At 55.5% G+C, this 19709-nt stretch overlaps 6 protein-coding genes across 6 annotated transcripts; 3 read left to right on the forward strand and 3 right to left on the reverse strand.

Annotated features, from left to right (window-relative positions):
* Positions 1-1201: 1201 nt before the first annotated feature.
* DICSQDRAFT_132897 (uncharacterized protein) lies at positions 1202-3149 on the reverse strand. Its single transcript, XM_007361887.1, has 10 exons — positions 2811-3149; positions 2574-2751; positions 2459-2510; positions 2318-2405; positions 2053-2259; positions 1868-1983; positions 1725-1808; positions 1638-1645; positions 1534-1574; positions 1202-1473 (listed from the first exon to the last, which is right to left on the reverse strand). Exons 1-10 carry the CDS (start codon positions 3111-3113, stop codon positions 1387-1389), a joined length of 1164 nt encoding a protein of 387 aa, XP_007361949.1. The 5' UTR covers positions 3114-3149; the 3' UTR covers positions 1202-1386.
* A 7541-nt stretch (positions 3150-10690) lies between these two features.
* DICSQDRAFT_124537 (2-methylcitrate dehydratase) lies at positions 10691-12427 on the reverse strand (the record flags this gene model as incomplete). The annotated part of the gene is made up of 6 exons (XM_007361888.1): positions 10691-10772; positions 10834-11172; positions 11238-11482; positions 11535-11763; positions 11822-12149; positions 12208-12427. 6 exons carry the CDS (start codon positions 12425-12427, stop codon positions 10691-10693), a joined length of 1443 nt encoding a protein of 480 aa, XP_007361950.1.
* Positions 12428-12655: 228 nt separating this feature from the next.
* Positions 12656-13258, forward strand: DICSQDRAFT_166358 (uncharacterized protein; the record flags this gene model as incomplete). Its single annotated transcript, XM_007361889.1, has 1 exon — positions 12656-13258. The coding sequence occupies one exon, from the start codon at positions 12656-12658 to the stop codon at positions 13256-13258; it is 603 nt and encodes a 200-aa protein (XP_007361951.1).
* Positions 13239-14532, forward strand: DICSQDRAFT_50534 (uncharacterized protein; the record flags this gene model as incomplete). Its single annotated transcript, XM_007361890.1, has 5 exons — positions 13239-13480; positions 13542-13611; positions 13665-13999; positions 14053-14223; positions 14277-14532. 5 exons carry the CDS (start codon positions 13239-13241, stop codon positions 14530-14532), a joined length of 1074 nt encoding a protein of 357 aa, XP_007361952.1.
* Positions 14533-14852: 320 nt separating this feature from the next.
* DICSQDRAFT_51192 (transcription factor Tfb4) lies at positions 14853-16385 on the forward strand (the record flags this gene model as incomplete). The annotated part of the gene is made up of 8 exons (XM_007361891.1): positions 14853-15046; positions 15126-15277; positions 15339-15380; positions 15437-15594; positions 15662-15787; positions 15850-15985; positions 16048-16084; positions 16256-16385. The coding sequence occupies 8 exons, from the start codon at positions 14853-14855 to the stop codon at positions 16383-16385; spliced, it is 975 nt and encodes a 324-aa protein (XP_007361953.1).
* Positions 16386-17116: 731 nt separating this feature from the next.
* Positions 17117-19110, reverse strand: DICSQDRAFT_143975 (N-terminal nucleophile aminohydrolase; the record flags this gene model as incomplete). Its single annotated transcript, XM_007361892.1, has 11 exons — positions 17117-17203; positions 17289-17362; positions 17491-17691; positions 17795-17917; positions 18001-18058; positions 18134-18173; positions 18228-18500; positions 18551-18632; positions 18688-18786; positions 18850-18956; positions 19007-19110. 11 exons carry the CDS (start codon positions 19108-19110, stop codon positions 17117-17119), a joined length of 1248 nt encoding a protein of 415 aa, XP_007361954.1.
* Between the last annotated feature and the right edge of the window lie 599 nt (positions 19111-19709).

A 19709-nucleotide genomic window follows, 5' to 3' on the forward strand; every position in this document is an offset into this window, starting at 1 on the left:
CCATTCATTATACGGCCCCCGTGATCTTACCTGTCCTCTCAAAAGGCGGTGAACACCGGCCACATGTCATGTCACCCAGAACTTTGGCGCCCTGTCTCGAGGATGGACTGAACCAGCCGAGTGCCTCCCGCGACGCCTGGCGGAGATCTCTGAAAGAGAAGGGACATCATGGTACTCGTGGCTTTCAAGTTAGTTTGTTACTGCTTATTTCGACGAAGCGTCCCGTTACGCCATAACTTATGTTCTGAACATGATACCTATCGGCCCTTCGTATTGACTCCGACTATCCGTACCTACGCTAAACACCTGGAACTTCTATCTTGGGAGTGCGGCGCGATGAAGGAGATCTTACTTCTAGGTCGCACCTATCCGTCGCCCGCCATGGTCATGGGACTGGGCGTGGCATGTGGCGGCAGGCTGGCACCTAAGGCTGCGGAGAGTGACCGGCGAGACCATCCCTAGTGATAACCTTGCAACCACTCCTTTAGAGCAGTCCGAGTCCTGAGCCGAGCAGCCCGACGATATGAAGGGACTGCATTCTACAGTCCTCCGATTAAGCAGGGACAGGTAGTGGCTCGGATTCGGGCTCTTTGCGCAAGGCGAGTTTCCCTCATTTACGCGTAACATAGAAGAAAATTTCCAGCGCGGAGCCGCCCACGGATGAGGAATCGACCCACCATACGTTATTGAGATAGCCGTGGCGACGAGGCATACCAGCGCTTCTGGGGGCCTCTATCAGATCTTGACGCATTGGGCAGGTCCCTATAGAAGAACGAAGCCGGAGAACGTTTCAGAAGGACGTCTACCCACCAGAACCATATTATACAGTTTATTCCTACGCCGATAGGAAATCTCATTAGGATATCCGGAAAGTCTGCCTAGAATGCGAGCCACACGGCGTCGATACGTCCCCTCTAGACACAATGCGTTGCACGCGCGTCCCCCGTGCCCGGACAGAGTACCAAGGGTCGTGGCATCGTGGGAGGAGGCCGATGCCTAGTCCGAAAGCGACTCTATCTTCGGAGAATCCCAATTGCGGTTTTCCCGTACACGACTAAAGGTGCTGGCGTAACTCGCAAAAGAGGCCTCCCTGGACGCGCGGCGAACACAAACCCTGGGGCTTGCAAATTCGCTGTAGGATGGGACGTACCTCGTTGCGATCACAAGTGGCTGAGCCGCTGAGCATGGTGGGCTGGAGATTGTTAAGTTCTGGCAGAGGGTCGAGGGACGATTAGTACATGTTCCATGACTTTGCCCTAGGCCAAGGAAGATCAGAGATGTACGATCTAGATACTAAACATACAGTCAATGCCTTGAAGCTGCCCGGTCTAACTTACAAACACCGCTCTATACAGGAAACCAGCACGGAGAACACTGAAAAGACAACTAGAGAATGAGAACATCGAGGTTGTTATCCCGCATTACCGAGCGCCAGTCTGCATTAGGATGGTTCGTGTCGAGCCGCTCCCATACCTGTGAATGCAATAGGAGTTAACGAGATGTCACAACCTACGTTACATGCAGAGTCCTCACCTGCCGTACAATGAGTTCGGACGTCTCAATCTCATAGCAGCCTGGACAATATCGGTACGTATGAGTACCCTCGACTGGGGGCGACACAAATAAAGCACTATTACATTGCGTCCTGCAGATACAGGTGTTCGGGCCGACGGAGCGCGGGAGTCAGATTTGTTGAAATGTTGGAGAAGAAGCTTGTTTCGCACCTGAACAGCTCGAAGATAGATAGAACTCTCGCACGATCTATGCCATACAGCTGTGTCCCTGCGATGATGACAGGCCAAGTGAGACTGCCCAATGATCGTCAGATGCAAAGTAAGGCGGGCACATTGGGCGATGGATCACTTACTCTACCCCCATTCTGTTCTGGCAGCAATCCATGCAGAGCGTCAGAATCGTGTTCGCATGCTCTTGCACTAGCGCGTCTGAAGGAGGCGCCTTCAGTACATCTCGGAGCAGGAGTATCTGATACGCCAAGCGCACGTCAGCGTCAGTCCAAGTCAAACGCGCCGATCTTTTCGACGAAGCACGAACCTGAGCTGCATGCCGATATACGCAGTTGCCCGCTAGCACCCGCTCATGAACGTTGCTGGCCACGCTCCGCCAGTTTTCGAGGGATCTGTAGAGCTTCTCCGCGACTCGGGTTTGAGCATCATGATCGCTCCGCAGGTCCCCGCTCTCAGACAATTCCGTTATCGTGGATGCAGAGGGGCAAAGAACACGCGCGACCAATGTTGCGACCTAGAACCAGTTAGAATGAACAATGTTTACAGCGCCAGGGACAGCCATCTCGTCGCACCTCGGCGAGGACCAAGATGAACTCCCTTGACATGCCGAACACCTTGTCAATGTAGGACACGTTGTCATGAGCGTTCGTCTTAGTCAACCTTGCAGGACAGCGTCAAAGAGTATCAGCAGCCGAAAAGGGTGTTGGACGGACCACCAGCAATCGATGTTCAGCAGACTAGGCGCTTTGCCTTGCGCGAGACATCCTGCGTGGAGCATGAATGTCAGCAAGGTATGCCGGAACGGAGGATCACATCAGGGAAAGCTACCGAAGAGCTCGTATACGGCTACTATCTCCAGCAGCAGCCTTGCACGAGACACGCCAATCACAGAATTGGTCTTGTGCCTTCTGCTCCGCGCCAACAGCAGGCCCGGTCCACCTCGCGACTTCACCAAGCTCTTCGCAAAGTCCAAACTCTTTGCCCAGTGTCGTCCTCCCGAGAAGATCTGCATATGCAGGCGCTCACTGACTCACGATCACGCAAGAAGCGGACTGCATCACTCACGTCGATGAGAGCAATCGCAACTGTCGCCGCCAAGGCCGCATCATTGTGGGCTCCCTCTGGTGTGGCGCATGCCGACGTGAGTTGATGCAGAGACTTTGCACGGAACGTGTCCGCAACGTGCAAGGCTTCGTCGGCCGCAAGTGACGACACGCCGCTTCGGGAGAGTAGGAACGACTGGTGTACGGCGGCGACGCCGAGCAATGCCAAGCGTAGCGACTCAACAGCGGAGTCCGTACCTCGCACGCCGTCGAAAATGAACTGAAAGTTAGCGGCCAACACAGGGTTCTCAGACGGGTAGGCCATGATTATGCTAAGCGCATTGTCGCAGTAATGACGGATCTTTGGAAAGCAAAACAAAACACTCGTTCATTGATATCTAACGGGATGCGTAGCGTGCGAGGAAGACCCCACCAGGTTTCTCTCCTGAGGCGTCGGGAACTAGAACACAGCAGGATGGTTAGGAGATACTCATGACAGAAAGGCCTGCTTGACTCACGTAGGGCTCGATCGGGTCGACCGGTGTCAGGAGTTGAGGGGAAGACCACTGGGAATCAGGAGAGGAGCTCTCTGTGCCGCGGGAGTGAGGAATGTCATGATGGGCCGTGATGCGGGGAAGGTGGCTAGAATGCGATTGCGAATAGTGATGAGAAGGGTAGCTGTGGAGGTATTGATGTTGATTGGTATAAGATGCAGCAATTTCAGGAATAGCAGGAAGAGCATGGGTATTATTATGATGCATAGGGTATCCATGAGATGAGGTCGGAACTGTGTTCATGCTGGAATGGATGGTCAATACGAAGAGCACCGTACTGACACATGAAACATACGCAGAGCGACGATTATCGTTAACGGCGACGGGAAGATTGAGATGAGGATCACTGCAAACGTACGTGTAAGAATAAGGAATGGTTAGAGTAGACGATGCACACAGACCTGTGGCGACGAGACACCATAGGAGGAATACCCATCTCCACGGGCTCGCCACGTCGTGGAGGGGTCGGACCACGCGTGGGAGGAGTAGCGGCCTCTGACACGCCTGACGAGCCTGCCGTCGAAGGTCGCGTCTCCACTCCATCGATGGGGGAAGGAGGCTCCCGACGAGGCGTGGGCTTTTTGCGAGTCGGGACGCCTTCCGGCCAGGTACACTACATGAGCGTTAGTGTGTCAAACGCGACAACGACGCGTCCAGACTGATGAAACACGTACCTCCCGCTGACCATGACTACAACGCACGCAAGTAGGCTTCGTCTCGTCGCACTACATCCGAGTGTGAGCGGAAGAGCACGCGACGAGCACCAGCGCATAAGCTCACCTTGATCTTCTTCGCACGACAGGTCAGACAGCCAGTCTTGCTACGAGTGTACTTGGGACGCTTGCGCTGGGACGCGGGGTCTTGACGCACAGTGGATGGTGCAACCACATGCATGTGGGCAGCGCCTGCGTGCATTTGGGAAGCGTAGTATGCATTAGGAACGTAATGGTGGGTTGGGGTCGCGGGGCTAGAATCAGGTGGTGAGATACGGAAAAGTGCAAGGATGAATAGAAGAGTACTCACTAATGAAGACTGTCGGCCATCAGTGGGTATGGTTGAGGAGGGGACTCGTAAGGACGGGAGACATGATGGGGAACGTCCATGGTTTAAAAACGAAATGGGAGAGGTTGTGCATGGGAGTGTCGAGAAAAGGAGACCTCTGTTGATTGTTGTTGCGGATCATGGCAAATCGGGCCTGGAATCCCCGATTGGAGATCTCGTTGTGCGGTCGTTGCAGTCGCATGTCTGCGCCGTCACGGAAGAATCCTCTCGGCTAATGAATAAATTCTTCTTTTTTCTCGTCTTTTTGTGGGTTTTCTTTGGTCCCTCCTTTCGGGGGCGGACTCCGTTGGTGACGGCTCCACCGCCCCATTGCCTAGTCCCATTCGTCCCTTCGTCCACGACGTTGCCTGCGTGATCCGTTGCGACAGGACGACCCAGGGCAAAGATTGGAATGCGCTTTTGCCCAGGCGCCGGACAAGAAATCGAGAGCTGTCCGCGATGACAAGGTCAGGGTCTGATGCCTCATTGATGATCTGCGCCGAGGCGGCGACTGGCCCTAGAAATTGGCTCCTGCGTCGTGGCGAAACGCAGAAGAGAAGGGACTAGCGTGGGCCGCCGGAAAAATTGTTCGTGCACCTTGAAGCCTAAATTAGGGTTACTGTGCACATCAGCACCATCGCCCCAGCTTGTCGTGCCGCGCTTCCTCAGGCTCTCCAGCTCGCTGGGCTCGATGATAAACGTTGGTTCGCTTGCACTCCAGTATGCAAAGCATGCTCTTCATCCTCCTGATTGTCATCGACCCGTATCCATGCTCCAAAGCTCTTGGTGTGGACCGCCGCCCGCTCAGATCACCGTGCTAGTGCGGCCAGAGACCTAAGCTCACCTTCGTCCCGGTGTAGCCATTACCTTTGATAGCTAAATTCATAACGTACCGCTCCCCAGAAGCTGCCCGGACTCTCCCATAGGGGAGCTTCTGAGCTTCCGGGACCTCCGCCATGTGTCTGAAGGGAAAGAGGATTATCTCCACCGTTGTTCTCCGTTCTCACGCACGAAACACCATCATTCTCTCTAGTCACTCCATGGCGCCCGCCGCACGCCACATGCGTTGTGCTCACGTCTGATTTCATTATGTTCACTTATCATATGAGGATGTAGGTCCACACAACCGCGCCTTCCTTCGCCCTCGTGCCCTTCTCTGACGTCTGCTCGCGGCACTCTGTAAGGCGTGTGATACGTCCGTAGTACAATACTATTGCCTCGCTCCGGACAGCCGAGCATATGCTTGGTGCGGGCTGAGGGTGAAAGGGCCTCAAGACGTCCGCAAGCCCCCGTTAGTGGATATCAGTCAGGCCTGTGTGAAAAGGATGGACTGCTTTCTGATGGGATGAGAGCTGGCATTTGACCAGAACTTCTGGCCCATCCCCCAAGTACCTCATACGATGCAGGGTCATCACGCTGAATTCACCGGCGTGTCCCGCTTGCCTCATCTGGAAATTGATAGCACGCAATCTTCTCACCTCGTCCGCTGCCTCGGCATATCTCTCTATGTACCGTCCGGAAGACCTTCGGGGAGCCCCATTCGAATAGACATTCCTTGCGCCACGAAGCTCTTCGATCAAGATACCCTGCGCTCGTCTTCGCGGTCAAGGCTTCGCACATGCGGAGATGCGCATGCAACGCATGAACCGGCATCCATACGCTGACGCTCCCTCACGATACCAAGGACGTCAAGGGGCCGGTGTTTAAATGCTGGCGATAGTTCTGTCAAACCCTTTCCAACACGACGCCGCAGACGAATAACTGATATTACGACACCCATTTGACATGCACCCGCCAGCAGGATGCTTCGCGGGGAATGATGTGGACCGGCACCTTTCACTATCGACGGGCGGTCCACAGACTCCTCGGGCGGGTAACGTAAATCACTGCTTCTATCTCCCATCCACTGTCAATGAGAACGCGGAGTATGGCTGACGCTCTGAAATTTACGGCCGCTGAGTCTATTGAGGGACCCAGCTCAAACCTAGCTGGGTTTCTCCGAGAGGCCATAAGGTTGACGGAAGGCAACCAGTACACCACACGCGCCGTGTACGCCGACTATTCGACCCTCGATGAGTCTGGTTTGCATACGTAGTTCGCGGGACCTGCCGGGCCACGTTATTGTAGTGCATGTCCGGGGATTCGCAAGCCAGCTACGTACAGTCTGACACATCCCTTCATGTGGGCAATGTGTTTGGGAAAACGATGCACTCCTGCGTCAAGGCTTCCGGCCTCTTCCCCAACAGGTACGTATACCGCAGCCATGATACCTCGGCGGGGCTCGATGCTGGGAATTCAGGAAAGGATGAAACGTGATGTCGCTGTCACAATACTTGCAAGAACGCTGGTCGAACGTGGTTCCAAGATGGTGCAGGAAAGGCAAGGCGAACAAGGTCTTGTACAAGCTACGTAGGCGCAGAATTGGGTCAAGTGCCTGCGGCGCTCCGAGTCGGTTTCCTTCTGCCGGTGCATCGAGCTCGTCCAGCGCCTACTATGTTCAGCACTGCAGAACTCAATAAGATCATATACGCGGCAAAGCCTGACCATTTGACTCTAGCAGCATCACGAATATCTGCAGAGCTGGGCCCCAAAGCGCGCGCAATATAAACCACTAATCAAGTCTTGGCTCGACGCTCAACAATTATCCGCTTTGGCAGGACGCGAAGAACTCGCAAGCGTGCATGGCAGAGTCGGCCGCGACCGAAGCAACGTGCCTTGCAGCGAGTCTCTCCGCCCAGGAACTGAATGGTCCTTCGGGTGAGCGGTCTGCCTCTTCGGCCCCGACCAAAGCACGCCCGCGGCCTCGCATACGCTCGCGAGGACGCCGACCATCTGTCCTCCAGCCTCTGCACCTGTCAAGCGGATCGGGCACGGGTACCCTCTCGCTACTCAAGCAGTGACATCGCATGCAATTCGCCTATCAATTTTAGAGATCGTAGAGGCAGTGAGCAGGCGTTCGCGCGAACCTTCGCGGGACAAATGCTTCCGGAGGTAACCCGCACGCAGGCGCGCATATGCGGTCGTCGTCCTGCGGCCTGAAGAGAGAGGATCGAAGGCCTAGGCGGCGCAGTCTGCTGAGCCTTTCGCTGACCGTGAATCTCCCCGGCTTCCAATGCCACGTCGGATCGCTTCGGCCGCTGCCGGTCACACAGAACACCAGTCGGCAAGCACTCGCGTCGCGTGCGAAGCTGGCCCAGCCGCGCGGAGGCGGTTGCGCCGCTCTTCCTAATAGCGTTGGCTGAGCGACATATGTACTATAGCAGTTGCCAATGGTTCGCAAGAGATCCACCAAGACGAAACGATGCCGTCTTCTGAACCCCTGGTTATGGAGTAAGGGGAACCAATGCCGCGTCGTCGTGCCAATTCTTGGAGCGCTCGGACACCTTCACACCTTATCAATGAGGTTCACCTATTGAGCGCTTGCGTCTAGCAAAAAGAAGTTCCCTATGTTTGGGAGGTGAGTATGTACAACCATCGTCGTGTATACGTATGGCCAGGCGCATCGAAAAAGCTGCTCAACGGTATCTGCTTTCACGTGGACCATCATATGCTGTCGTTCACACCCAACGTCCACCCTGAATATGATCACAGCACTGTCTCAGGCCCTCCGTATGGATAGATTGGAAGCTTTGGGACCTGCAGAGGGTGCGAGGACTGCAGTCGGTCTCAGAATCAAGTATGGCTGATCTCGTCAGTCAATATGATACCAGGATGCCATGCTATGCCACGGTAGAAAGCCCTATCATCGGGGGCGCTCTCGGGACGGTCTTGATAGGCTCACTGCATCTGGCTTCCGTGCAACCAGACAACTTGGCAGAGCACCTACACGTATCTGCAGTCATCTACGCCAACGTGGCGAGTTGCGTTTAGGTAGATCACCGTGATAGTCACAGTGGTTGACCGCAGCGGGATCTACAGAGGTGCATTGCTTTCCTCTCCCAACCAGCGTAGAAGCGCAGCTAAGCAAGACATCAATCCTCCCATGCACATCTTCGGCATAGAGCAATCTGAAACATCAAACCAAACGTCATGAAAACTCACCAAGTTGCCCGGCGGGAGATGAAGCCGGCGCACTCCGCAAACAGCTGACCGACGCGAAACCTGGGGGCACGTGGCCGCTGCGAGCCGCCCCACGACCTGGAAGGACGACCCTTGCATTTCCCACATGCTCGTTAGGGGGCCGTACACCCCGCGGCTGCGGATTCTATAGGGCTCAAAACGCTATGACGAACAAGTTGGCAGCCTTGTACTTTGGCTATTCAATTGGACATCGATATGTCCACAAGTCTAAGGGGCCTTGGATCGTCAGATGCTAAAAGCGCTGGAAAAGGCAGCCCCCTGCGTCACCGCTTACGACGCGCCAAGCCCATCTTCGTACAGTTGAATATCTAATAATGAATAATGTCGGTAGGCCCGTTTTCGACCGATTTTCTATTCATTATAGGATTTATGCATTATGAGATGCAGGTTTGGCGGTGAAGCGCCCATGCGGTGAGCCCTCGACCTATTCATTATGAGATGATATTCATTATTAGAGTATTCATTATCAGATATTCAACTGTATCCACCGACAGTAACGACAGCAGTACTCCGTCTGGGAGTCGGGGCATGCCTCATCCACCCCGTCGCACCATAGCACCGTCGAAAGTAGAAACAAAGCCAGCCTGTAGCTGCCGAAAGCAACGACTAACAGCTATCGCCATCACCGATGGAGAACGCTCTCTATGCACGGTATTCCGATGATTTCGGAACCGTCTGGTCTCGCTGAAACAGACCATGATCGACCCGAGCGCCCCGCCGCAGCACCTGCCTCGACTGATGGTGGACGAACCTCAAACGGTAGGCCCGACCAACGTGATGCGGCTTCGGGCGCAAGAACCTCATCTCCATACATAATTAGGCCAGAAGCCACGTCGCCGTGGTCATGGACGCAATGCGCCCACACGGCGTATCACCCGTCGCAGCCCGTGCACCTCTCCGCCATCATGATGCAGCAGCGTCATGCGGCACTTCTCAACGAAAACGGACGCTGGAAACGTCCGTTTGTTGATCCCAGCCACAGGCACTTCCTCACGATATGCCGGACGGCGAGCGCATTTTTGCGCACCCCCAACCAACCCTGCAGGGGAGGTCGGACCAGCTGGTGTCCTGGCCGGCGGGGCTCGCGTCCGTCCTCCGATGTACTGAGGAACAGAACCCTCAGCCTCAATCTGTACATCAAACTTCGTGCATAAGATACCAAGCAAGGCCTAATGGACAAACCAGAGAGTTTTCCATGACGTACAGCGTTCTGTTCGTCGTGCACGAGGTTGGGCACGTCGCAAGCTGATCCGAACAATTAGGTGGATTGAAGGTCACGGTGCGGTGTCCCAGCCTAGCCAGTGGGCGAGGAATGGAGAGAACATCACACTCTACGCCACTGCACAGGATCAGGGCCTCGGAATGAGGCCAAACGCAATGTATACACCTAAGCCCTCGCTGGTTCTATATTATGCCTATGCCAAGGAGAGTAAGCTGACACAAGGAACCCGCGGGGGGTTGGCATAATGTGTACGTACAGTGCTAGAACTTGCCATACACACGCGCGGCACTGCGTGTATATAGCCTCATCGGGCGCATTTGCTGGAGTCATTCCTGCGATATCGATGGTGTGCAGAACCCTTTCTGACAACTTACAGGTCTAATGATCGTCAGGAGGCAAGGCATGTTCACCGGGAATCCTCTAGAGCGAGGCTGTTTGGCAATCAGGGTGCAGGGGCACGTATGAGCGTGGCTCTTGTGCATGACATTGCGGGATGATATGACTCGTATACCTCGAGTCTTCCATGTAGCCGCCAAATTACCTCACTGCATCCGTAAGGCGTAGCACAACAGAAATATCCGCTCTCGTAACATGTATATCTCACCAACTGGACGGCCAAAAGCGCTCGTCTGGATCGGGCGCTGTACTAACCAGCATCACCAGTCACTGCGCCGCTGTCCTCGATGATACCGCGTGGGCAGCACGTTGCGCAGACGGGCCTCTATTGGCTTCTGGGAATGCTTCGACGCTTCTCCGTCAGAATTCCGTACATGATAGCCGTCGTCATAGCACGACGATCAGCCCTGCAAGAACCCCAGTGAGGAAGGTAGGATTGACTACCGATGGCTCGGGGATATCGTGAGGCTTGTCCCGGACATTCTACGCGCGTGGATGCGGGGATGAACGACAGTACGCCACGGTCAATCAAGCTCCATTGTCTGAGGTAGCAAATCGGTGCTCCCTTGTGGTATAGTACATTCATGAGAAGAATGCAACGCGTAACACTTATGCCTTCACAAAGAGGTTGGTGAACTGGTCGACAGGGAGCTTGCTAAGGGCCTCGGCATCGTTGACCGTGCTGAGGATTCTGGACGCCATGCGCATCAGCATAGAGTCGACAAGCGGAAAGGCGGCGCAAAGGAACTTACTGCGCTTGCTGCTCCTTGGAGAAGTGGGGAGCGATATGGCGTTCGAACTTCCGGAGCAGAAGAGGGGTGCCCTCCTCCCGGCGACGCTTGTGACCGACCGGGTACTCGATCTCGACCTCGTCCAGGACGGTACCGTCGTTGAGCTCGACGAGAAGGGCGTTACCGATGGAGCGCTTTGAGGGCTCGTGGTACTCGACGCTGAACCGCTTGTCTTCGACGCAGGTGATCTTGGCACGGAGGGCGTCGATGCGAGGGTCCTTCGCGGCCTCGTCTGTGTATGACTCGGAGGTGAGCTCGCCGAATATGAGCGGGTATGCGACCATGTAGTTGATGTCATGGCTAGAAGAGGGGAAGTACACTACTAAGCCTTACGCGATCATGTGATGAAAGCATCGATGTCTCACTCTCGGTCGGCGAAGTTGTCTAGCGGACCCTTCTTGTTGATGATGCGCATAGCCGCCTCCTGCGTGCGGATACGGATGCTTTTGATGTCGTCAGCAGTTTTGCCGAGCGCCTTCAGCTTGTTATGGAGAATGTGCGCTGCCTCGACCGCAGTTTGGGCGTGGAACTCGGCTGGGTACGAGATCTTGAAGAGGACGTTCTCCATGATGTACTGGCTGAACGGCATCTGGAACTCGAAGGGCTTGCTCTGTCGCGTGGAATTAGATCGCCTGCAAGAGCCCCTCCGCACAATGACGTACCTTGAAGAGGACATCGTAGAAGCCCCAGGTCTTCGCAGTGAGCACGGAGGGCATACCCTTCTCGCCGCGCTGGACGAGAAGGGCAATGTTGACCGCGCGGGAGCAAGCGTCGCCGGCGGCCCAAGACTTTCGAGAACCAGTGTTAGGCGCATGACGGTAAGTGCGCAGAGACTGTCCGTCCACCCAGGCGTGGGAGATGGCGTCAATGGTCTGAGCGCGACTCAGGCCGCTACATGCAGTCAGCGCCGACTTTCTATAACTTTGGGGGCTAATCAGAAGCTACTTACAGCAGCTTGGAGACGACCGCAGTGCTGGCAACCTTGACAAGGACGACGTGGTCCAACCCGACGCGGTTGAATGAATTGAGGAGTGCGAGCCCACCCTGAATCTCGTGCGCCTTGATCATGGACTCGAGCACATCGCGCACGGTCAGGGGCTCACCCTTGCGGGCGAGGTGGTCAGCGACGGCAAGGATGGCACCGAGGTTGTCCGAGGGGTGTCCCCACTCCGCAGCGAGGAAGCAGTCGTTGTAGTCCAACCACCGGATCTGGGTGCCGATGTTGAATGCACCACGGACAGGGTCGAGCTGGTAGTTCGTGCCGGGCACCTTTGTGCCTATGCAACAGAAAGCTCGGTGCTGCACTAAAAATACAGGAAACACATGTGCACGCACCGTTCGGGACCACAGTACCCTCCACGACCGGACCCAGCAAGTTCGCGCAGGCGGGGAACCTGAGCGCCTCCAGGCCACATCCGATGGTGTCAATCAAACAGAGTCGGGCGGTCTCCCATGCTAGGGGGCTCTCGATCTTGTAGTTATGCACATAATCGGCGATGTCCTGGAGGACCTGGTCCGGCTCTGGACGCACAGCAGACTCGGCGTGAGCAGACATGGTGCGAACGAAAGAGTGGGCGGGCTTGAGGGGGACAGAAGTAGATGGACGAAGTGCCTGCTGGGAAAGCGGACCGGTGGATCGGCTAATTGAAGAGATAGCGGCGGTCTGGATGCGAGATACCGGGGCCCTCGAGCGCAACGTCTGAGGCAGCGAGCGACGAACCGTGGACAGCATGGAGGGCGACGTGGAGGAGGACAAGATCGCGTTGAACGGCGCCGGCTAAGTATGTCCCGCAACCGGGAAGGCGCCTCCCCCGGAACTTGGCCTCCATCCTCCACAGCGATACAACCACCGTCCCCGCGGGGCACTCGCCTATATCGGCCGAGCCAAGACTTACGCAACGGAATTCGTGTTCCGTCTTGCAGCGTGCTCGTCGTCGGCGAAGACACGCGACATATACTCGCCACCGACGCGTCGCGCGCGGGTATCTGGACTTCCGCCGTCCCCAACGCAAGCCACGAACGCTCGACTGGCATCGCGGGTGCAAGGATGAACCTCACCGCTGGACAGGCGCATGAAGCATACATTGGCCCGCCCTCAGAGCCAATCGAGGTGTCCGACTTCCTGGATGCAGCCAAAGAGTTGGAGAGAGGTTCCGAGGAGGATAACCCCATACCAGCATTCTCCCAGTCCGCAGCCGCACTTCCAGAGGACATCAGAACGTCATGGACATCCCTTCCCCAGGATGAACGAGAGAAGATCGAACTTGAGTGTCGGTACGTCTTCCCCACTTCACCCATCCTCCACGGAGTGCTATCGTCATCTCCGCCTGCCACCACGTCGATCCCCAATCCCAGGCGAATGACTTATGCACTTCAACCAGGATAGCGTGGATGACCTCCGCCTTATGCTCGAAGATACGATCCGTGACCCTCAACTAATGGGACATATTAGGAGAACGCACGAGGCGACAGTCCATGCGATATACGAAACCGCCGAGCCCATCCGGAAGAAGCGGAAGAGAACCACATTAGCCGACCCCGGAGCCGAGGCTCCAGGAGTCACGGCTTTGCGACTGAAGCACGAAGCAATCCATCTACGGTGTTGGCCGTGAGTAGCCCACCCCACTTGGTCCTGTCAGTCGCCAATTCACCGACTCCAACCTACACAGATTGACGATTCATGCTGCATCGTTCATTCGGCCAACGAGGCAGCAAGACCATAACACATTGATCAATGTTGTGAGTACTCACGAATCCTTCTTCCGCTTCCATTCTCAAGACCACTACTACAGAAGAGCCTGGGTGTTGGGCCCACGTCTGCTGCCGGAGACCACGATGCTCTGCTATCTGTTACAGTATATAATCGATTGTCCTGGGGACAGAAGATTCTCTCGCGGGCTTCCCAGCACGTCCTGCTATCGTCGCAATCGCTCCGTGACTTGTTCGAGGCAATTCCATGCACGTCAAAAGAAATACCTCATGAGACTCGTGATGAGACCGGTACGGTGACAGGATACAGGTCTCGGCGAAGTGGTGATGATATGGCTGTCGACGACGACACGGGGGCGGCTGTGTGCATAGAAGACGTACTGTACGGAGATTGCCAGAGCGAGGATGATTATGCGGAGTACGTCACAGGCCTTTCAATTCCCGCATGGGATAGCGGCTGAGTTTAAGCAGCAAGGTGCTCAGACAGCTGCAGTCACTGCCCGAAGAGAAACGACCTAGCCTTACGAAAGGTGGACCGATGCATGACACGAAGTTGTCTTCTCTGACAGTGCGGCTGAACGAACCTTACTGGCTGTTGCACGCCGGCAGCTGCGAGCATTTCTTCACTTTTACTACTATTCGGTGAGCTCTAGTCCCGCTACCCGCTGCTCTGTGTGCTGATCTTATCCGTGCAGTCTTCGTCATCCATCGGACCCTCCCGTTGGGTACCCGCTTACCACTCAAATCACCCCTCCCCTGTGCGACAACTGCCGGGTGTGTACCAAGGTTCCAGCGGTGTATTCTGTGGTAGGAGATATTAGGTTGGGCGAGAGCCCGTTCCTGATATGCGGCCCGTGTTGGAGATGGATGGGAAACTCCAGTGACGAGTCCGAAGTATTGGTAGTTCCCCTCCCGATATACGAGATAGGTTGGACTGGCAATTCAGTATGATCTGCTTTCATTCACTGTGGTGCCTGTTCCAAAAACATCCGATATACGTGAAGGACCATGTCTTGTCTGCCAACGTAGCGACATTTTAGAACTAGTCGCCCGGTCTGATGGACCGGTGCGGGCGCCTGCGCGTCAAGGACGCCCCGTGCGTACGCGCCTGTGGCGCAAATTGGGCGCAACCTTGACCAGCCCCGGTCATGAGCTCTTCCTAGACCGTGCGACGACGCCGTCAGATCCTCGTCGAAATATCACTAACGACTCCCTCGTTGCTTGCCGCGGTGGGATATCTCAAGTCGTCGCTAAAACACGCCCCAAACGTCATGGACAAGCCTTCTCATCTGAGCGTGATCGTGGACCTTTCCCCGACGCAATGGGCTCTCTGCGCTCAGTCTACAGCCCCGCCTGGTCTGCACCTTCAAACATTCTTATCGCAGCTACTCGCGTTTCTGAACGCGCATATTGCATGCAAGGATGAGAACACGTTAGCGGTCTTTGGTGCGTTCCCTGGGCAGAGGTGCGTACCTTGGGCTCCTTTCGCGAATCGGTTCGCAAGTTTACCTTGCGCGCGTACGCCTGTAATTCATCGCATGTAGTGTGATGCTGTATTCATCCACCGGAGAAATCATGACGGCAACCACCGAAGCTACAGATCCCAACACGTATCGCCCGTTCAAGACGCTGGACTCGACCGTGATGTCATCAATAGCGGAGCGTTTTAACTCCTACGATGTTACAGAGGAAGAAGGTGAGCAAGTGCACTTTGCCGCCTCCGTTCGTGTCTGGTTGTGAACATGGTCTGGTTGCAGAGCCGATAGGCCTTGTCGGTTGCCTAACTAAGGCGCTATGTTGTGAGTCCTCGCCTGTCTTGCCCATCTGTGCCCATCATGTGTTAATAGGTGCGCAGACATCAATAGGACAATTTCCGTAGTATCGGCCTCTGCACAAGGAACGGAGGGAGCAACCATATCCATCGACCCACGTATATTGGTGCTTTCAGTGTCCCCAGATCAATCCTCTACGTATATTCCCATCATGAATTCCATATTCTCAGCGCAGAAGCTAGTGAGTACCGCTCGTCTTGCGGATATTTCACGGCAACGCAAGTATACCAACCTCCGTTCCACCCTAGAAAGTCACAATAGATGTTTGCAAGGTATTCGGAGCCGAGAACGTCTTCCTGCAACAGGCAGCTCACCTCACTGGCGGCGCATACGTACAAATCGAACGGACCGATGCCTTACTCCAGTACATGATGGTATGCAGTCCTTCCTTGCGTCGAAGCGGCGGGCTCGCTCATCATGCGCTCATCATGTACAGATGTCATTCCTACCCCCTCCTGCCATCCGCCAGCTGATCTCGGTGCCTACCCAAGATAGAGTAGACTTCCGCGCCGCCTGTTTTTGTCACAAGCGCATAGTCGAGATCGGCTTCGTCTGTTCCGTCTGCCTGTCAAGTAAGCTCCCCTCTCATCGCCGACAAGACTACGGCGCTCATCGATTGAACTTTGTCCAACAGTATTCTGCCAGCCCGTTCCAGTCTGCTCGACGTGCCGGTGAGTTTCCACGACATATCTCCGCATACTCCTTCCGTGCTTCTTCCCGATGGACGCTCGATCGAGCGCAGCGACTCGGCCCGCTCTCGCCACCTCTCGCCCGGTCTTACTTGGTTCCACTGCTAGCTGCGGAGTATCCTGATAACTGAATCCGTGGCAACATTTCCCCAGGACGAAGTTTCCAATTAAGACGCTGCAGCGACTCAATGCGTCGCGTCCGCTCGCCACCACGCCATCGACTCCAGGGACTCCTCGGCCACTGACACAGAAGAACGGTGCTGCCCTACCCAGACCCGGGTAGTCGGTCCTGTACAATCTGCGACTTTTCCTGCGTCATACTTGTCGTAACGGTATTCCCGTTGAGAATTGTTGAGGGTTTGGTCACCGGACACCGACTGCCTCTACCTCTGCCGCTGTCAAGTCGGATATATCCGTCATTCATGCTGTACCGATTCAATCAGGAGGTCGGACTTAACTGGCTTGATGCCAAGGGACGAGGTTCCGAACAAGAGCATGGGGGCCGACACCGATGGTTGGGCGTCAGATATGGATATCGGACGTGACGGTGCTGGTGTCATGGGTATGGCGTGTTTTCATTTTCCGCGTTCTCACTCATTGTCAATGGTGGTTGCCTGGGAATGGCTGGGAACGTACAGGGTCCGCCGTGCTTCGCTGCAACCCATGGACCGGCGGTGATTGTAATGCTGCGGCTCATGGGATACATAGACTGGACATGGGTATGTGGAACGCACGTATGTACGTACTATAGCACCTTCTACAAATTCATAGGCACCGCCCTGCGCTTTTGTTCTGAGAAATGATAGATCGTCGTATAGAAGTAGAAGGCCGATATTCGGATTAAAGACATGTTCTAGCGCATACGCGTTGACGTATAACCTAGCACTGGTATCGGACCTTAGTACATACATGGTACTTTTCAAGACAGCGGCCAGCTATCAGACGCACAACGTATTACGTCCAAGCCCTCAGGCCGCAGGTGTTGAGCCCCTTGTCCTGTCAGCGTCCGACATCTCAATAGTTCAACGGCAGCGCCGTGATGTACACAGATGGACTATTCTCCCTCCCAGGAGCCCGAGGCGGGCGGCGAAGGATGACAGTCTGTATGAGAAGAGTCAACGACACAAGCAGTCAGTGAACCCCATGTTATGCAGCCTGCGCAGTAGTGTGCGCTCGCTGGACGTACGCTGGGCTTCGGGGACAAGGTCGTCGCATACCCGATTGCCATGCTCTCCGTTGTGAAAGCGCACCAGAGCCGAGCTTCCAGTACCATTCGTTTGTGTCGAGGGGCGGTTGTAGAGGCAGCAGAGGGAGAGGCCGGGGCAGGTGTTCAGCATACGGATCAGCGTACGTTCGCGGGCGGGCAGACGCGACAGCCCGCGACCTACGTTTGAAAGCGGGACGCCCCCCGTGGCTGTTCCCGCCACGATCGGATTTGTCGGTGTTGCTATCGTCGCCATTGCCGTCGCTGTCGCTGTCCATGTCGCTATCGTGCCCGACGTTCGCGCTATCGTCGCGGGAGCGCTCTTCCTTCACTAGAAGCAGCACGCCCGCCTGTGGAGACGGCTCGCCCCTATCCGAGCATAGCTCTGCCATTACGCCGTCGCGGAAATAGCGTGGAGAAAACGTAAGCCGGGCGACGCCCACAAACCGAAAAAGGGCTCGGCGCGTAGGCGCAATCCGCAGACGTACGGAGAAAGTCCTCGCCGAGAACGCGTTGGAGGACCTCGTGAGTGTCTGTATCGTCCCCGGCTGCCTCAATGGCCTCGCAGAGGGCGCGCGCGAGGGACATTCTGGTGATGTATTCTCCGGCGCCTGTTGAGAGGGGTTCGCGGAAACGCCGCACAGCGAGGCAGACGATAAGTGGAGCGCCAGGGGCGAGGGTTCGCGAGACTAACCTGATACGCTGCACGCCGTCTTGTGCGTGGCCCAGCATCCTGCACCATAGATAGCTGCCTGGACGTGAAGCAGGGAGCATTTACTCTCAGCATAGGATGAACGGATAAATTATGGGAGAAAATAGGAATATACTTCGCCGACTCGTCCTGGAAGCTTGAGCAGTAAGCCGCCGCTGGGCGCGAGTCAGTGAGTTTCCGGTGCGGGTGGTAGGACGAAGGCGGGCTACCTTGACACGCCAGCCGCTAGGTGGCCCTCTGCGTTGCATGCGACAGCGCCCACGGTGTCCTGTCTATCGCGCAGGCCGTCGACCTGCAACTGTGGAGGCGCATCCTGACCTGGGGTGGCTGGCGAGTCCTCGGATAGACGAGACTTCGCGGCGTCAAGCTCGTTCTTCCACTTGACCCATTCGCCTTGCGCTCGACGGGAAACCATTGACTGAGGTGGGCATCGTAGTCCATATGACTCGGCGAACTCCGACGCGCCAGAGGAGACCAGTAAGCTGGCATTCTTCTGAGCGACAATCGCGCCTAGAATCATAAAGAACCGTACAGCGGTGGGGTGCGACCAAGAGGGTCCGGCTTGCGCGAGTATAGCAGGACCTCATGCGCTAGTTTGATAGGGTACCTCACACCTAGAAGCACAAATCTCTGAGCTGCCAGAGCATGAGCCTCAATGTGTAGGCTGACCTGAAACGCTACCGATAGCGCCAAAATTACCGTTGCGGCCATCCATAATGGAGGCGTCGCATTCCACAGTACCGCGGAGGGTCAGATTGGAACCGTAGCCTGGTCAGGGCGCACAAACACGTGAGAGAACATGCGCAAGCACTACCGAGCAGTCATACGCACCAGCATTGAGACATTCATCCTCCTCTAGAGCAGATATTGCTTCACATACGGCAGGCAGCGCGACCCCGCGTTCGCGCGTGAATGCTTCGATAGCGCGGCTACATGCTCTACAACTGCGTGTCAGTAGTCAAGTCCCTGTTCCTGTGTGTGGACTCACAAACGCAGCGCATGTTTGACCTCTAAATCGGTCGATTTGGGATGAAATCCAGCACCTCCGTGGACGGCAATGATCTGGAGCGGTGGGGGACCAGACTGGTCCATTGATACGCTTGTGCCACTGCGCGCCTCCGTGGTGACCGCCAATATCTGAGGAGGCTCCTCAAGCAATGTACCTACGGCGTTCCGTCACAACTTGCAACCGTTCATGTCGTTGATATGTTGTAGGGTGAAGACCTCCGAAATCCAGGGTTGAGTTCAGGCAGCAATTATGGTGCAGTTCACTTAAACGCCTCCACTTTTGTACGCGATTAAGCGCGCGCTTATGTGTCACGTGACTTGGCAGTATGCTCGAATCGGTTGTCGTGACTTACCAGGCTGCACAGATGGAAGTGCAAGCCCAAGGAACCTCCATAGAGCCGTTATCCCACGACACGATAGTGTCTGAACCCTCCCATACATGGCCCAAGTTCAAGGATGCCGATCTGTACAGGCAATGGTATGGTATTATATAACTCTTTGGGGATATAGACGCCCAGATCACGTGCCGTGGCAGAACTGGTACGGCCATTTTTGCCAGTTCTCACCCTATCGAGAATCCCCTTTGGGGATCGCTTCCTCTGTTCAATTCCTTGAAATTCACACAAAATTGACCGAAATCATGAATATCTGGAGGACTTATGACACGGCGCCTAACAGCGTAC

The sequence above is a fragment of the Dichomitus squalens genome, assembly GCF_000275845.1.
Source record: "Dichomitus squalens LYAD-421 SS1 unplaced genomic scaffold DICSQscaffold_3, whole genome shotgun sequence".
NCBI classification, from domain to species: Eukaryota; Fungi; Basidiomycota; class Agaricomycetes; order Polyporales; family Polyporaceae; genus Dichomitus; species Dichomitus squalens.

Bases quoted from the DNA above. Each gene is read 5' to 3' on its own strand.
- DICSQDRAFT_132897 (XM_007361887.1), bottom strand. From the start codon at position 3,113: ATGGCCTACCCGTCTGAGAACCCTGTGTTGGCCGCTAACTTTCAGTTC. The intron at 2,511-2,573 runs GTAGCTTTCCCT...TGCTCCACGCAG, and splicing joins AGCCGTATACGAGCTCTTCG to GATGTCTCGCGCAAGGCAAA. The intron at 1,474-1,533 runs GTGAGGACTCTG...TTGCATTCACAG, and splicing joins CCGAACTCATTGTACGGCAG to GTATGGGAGCGGCTCGACAC.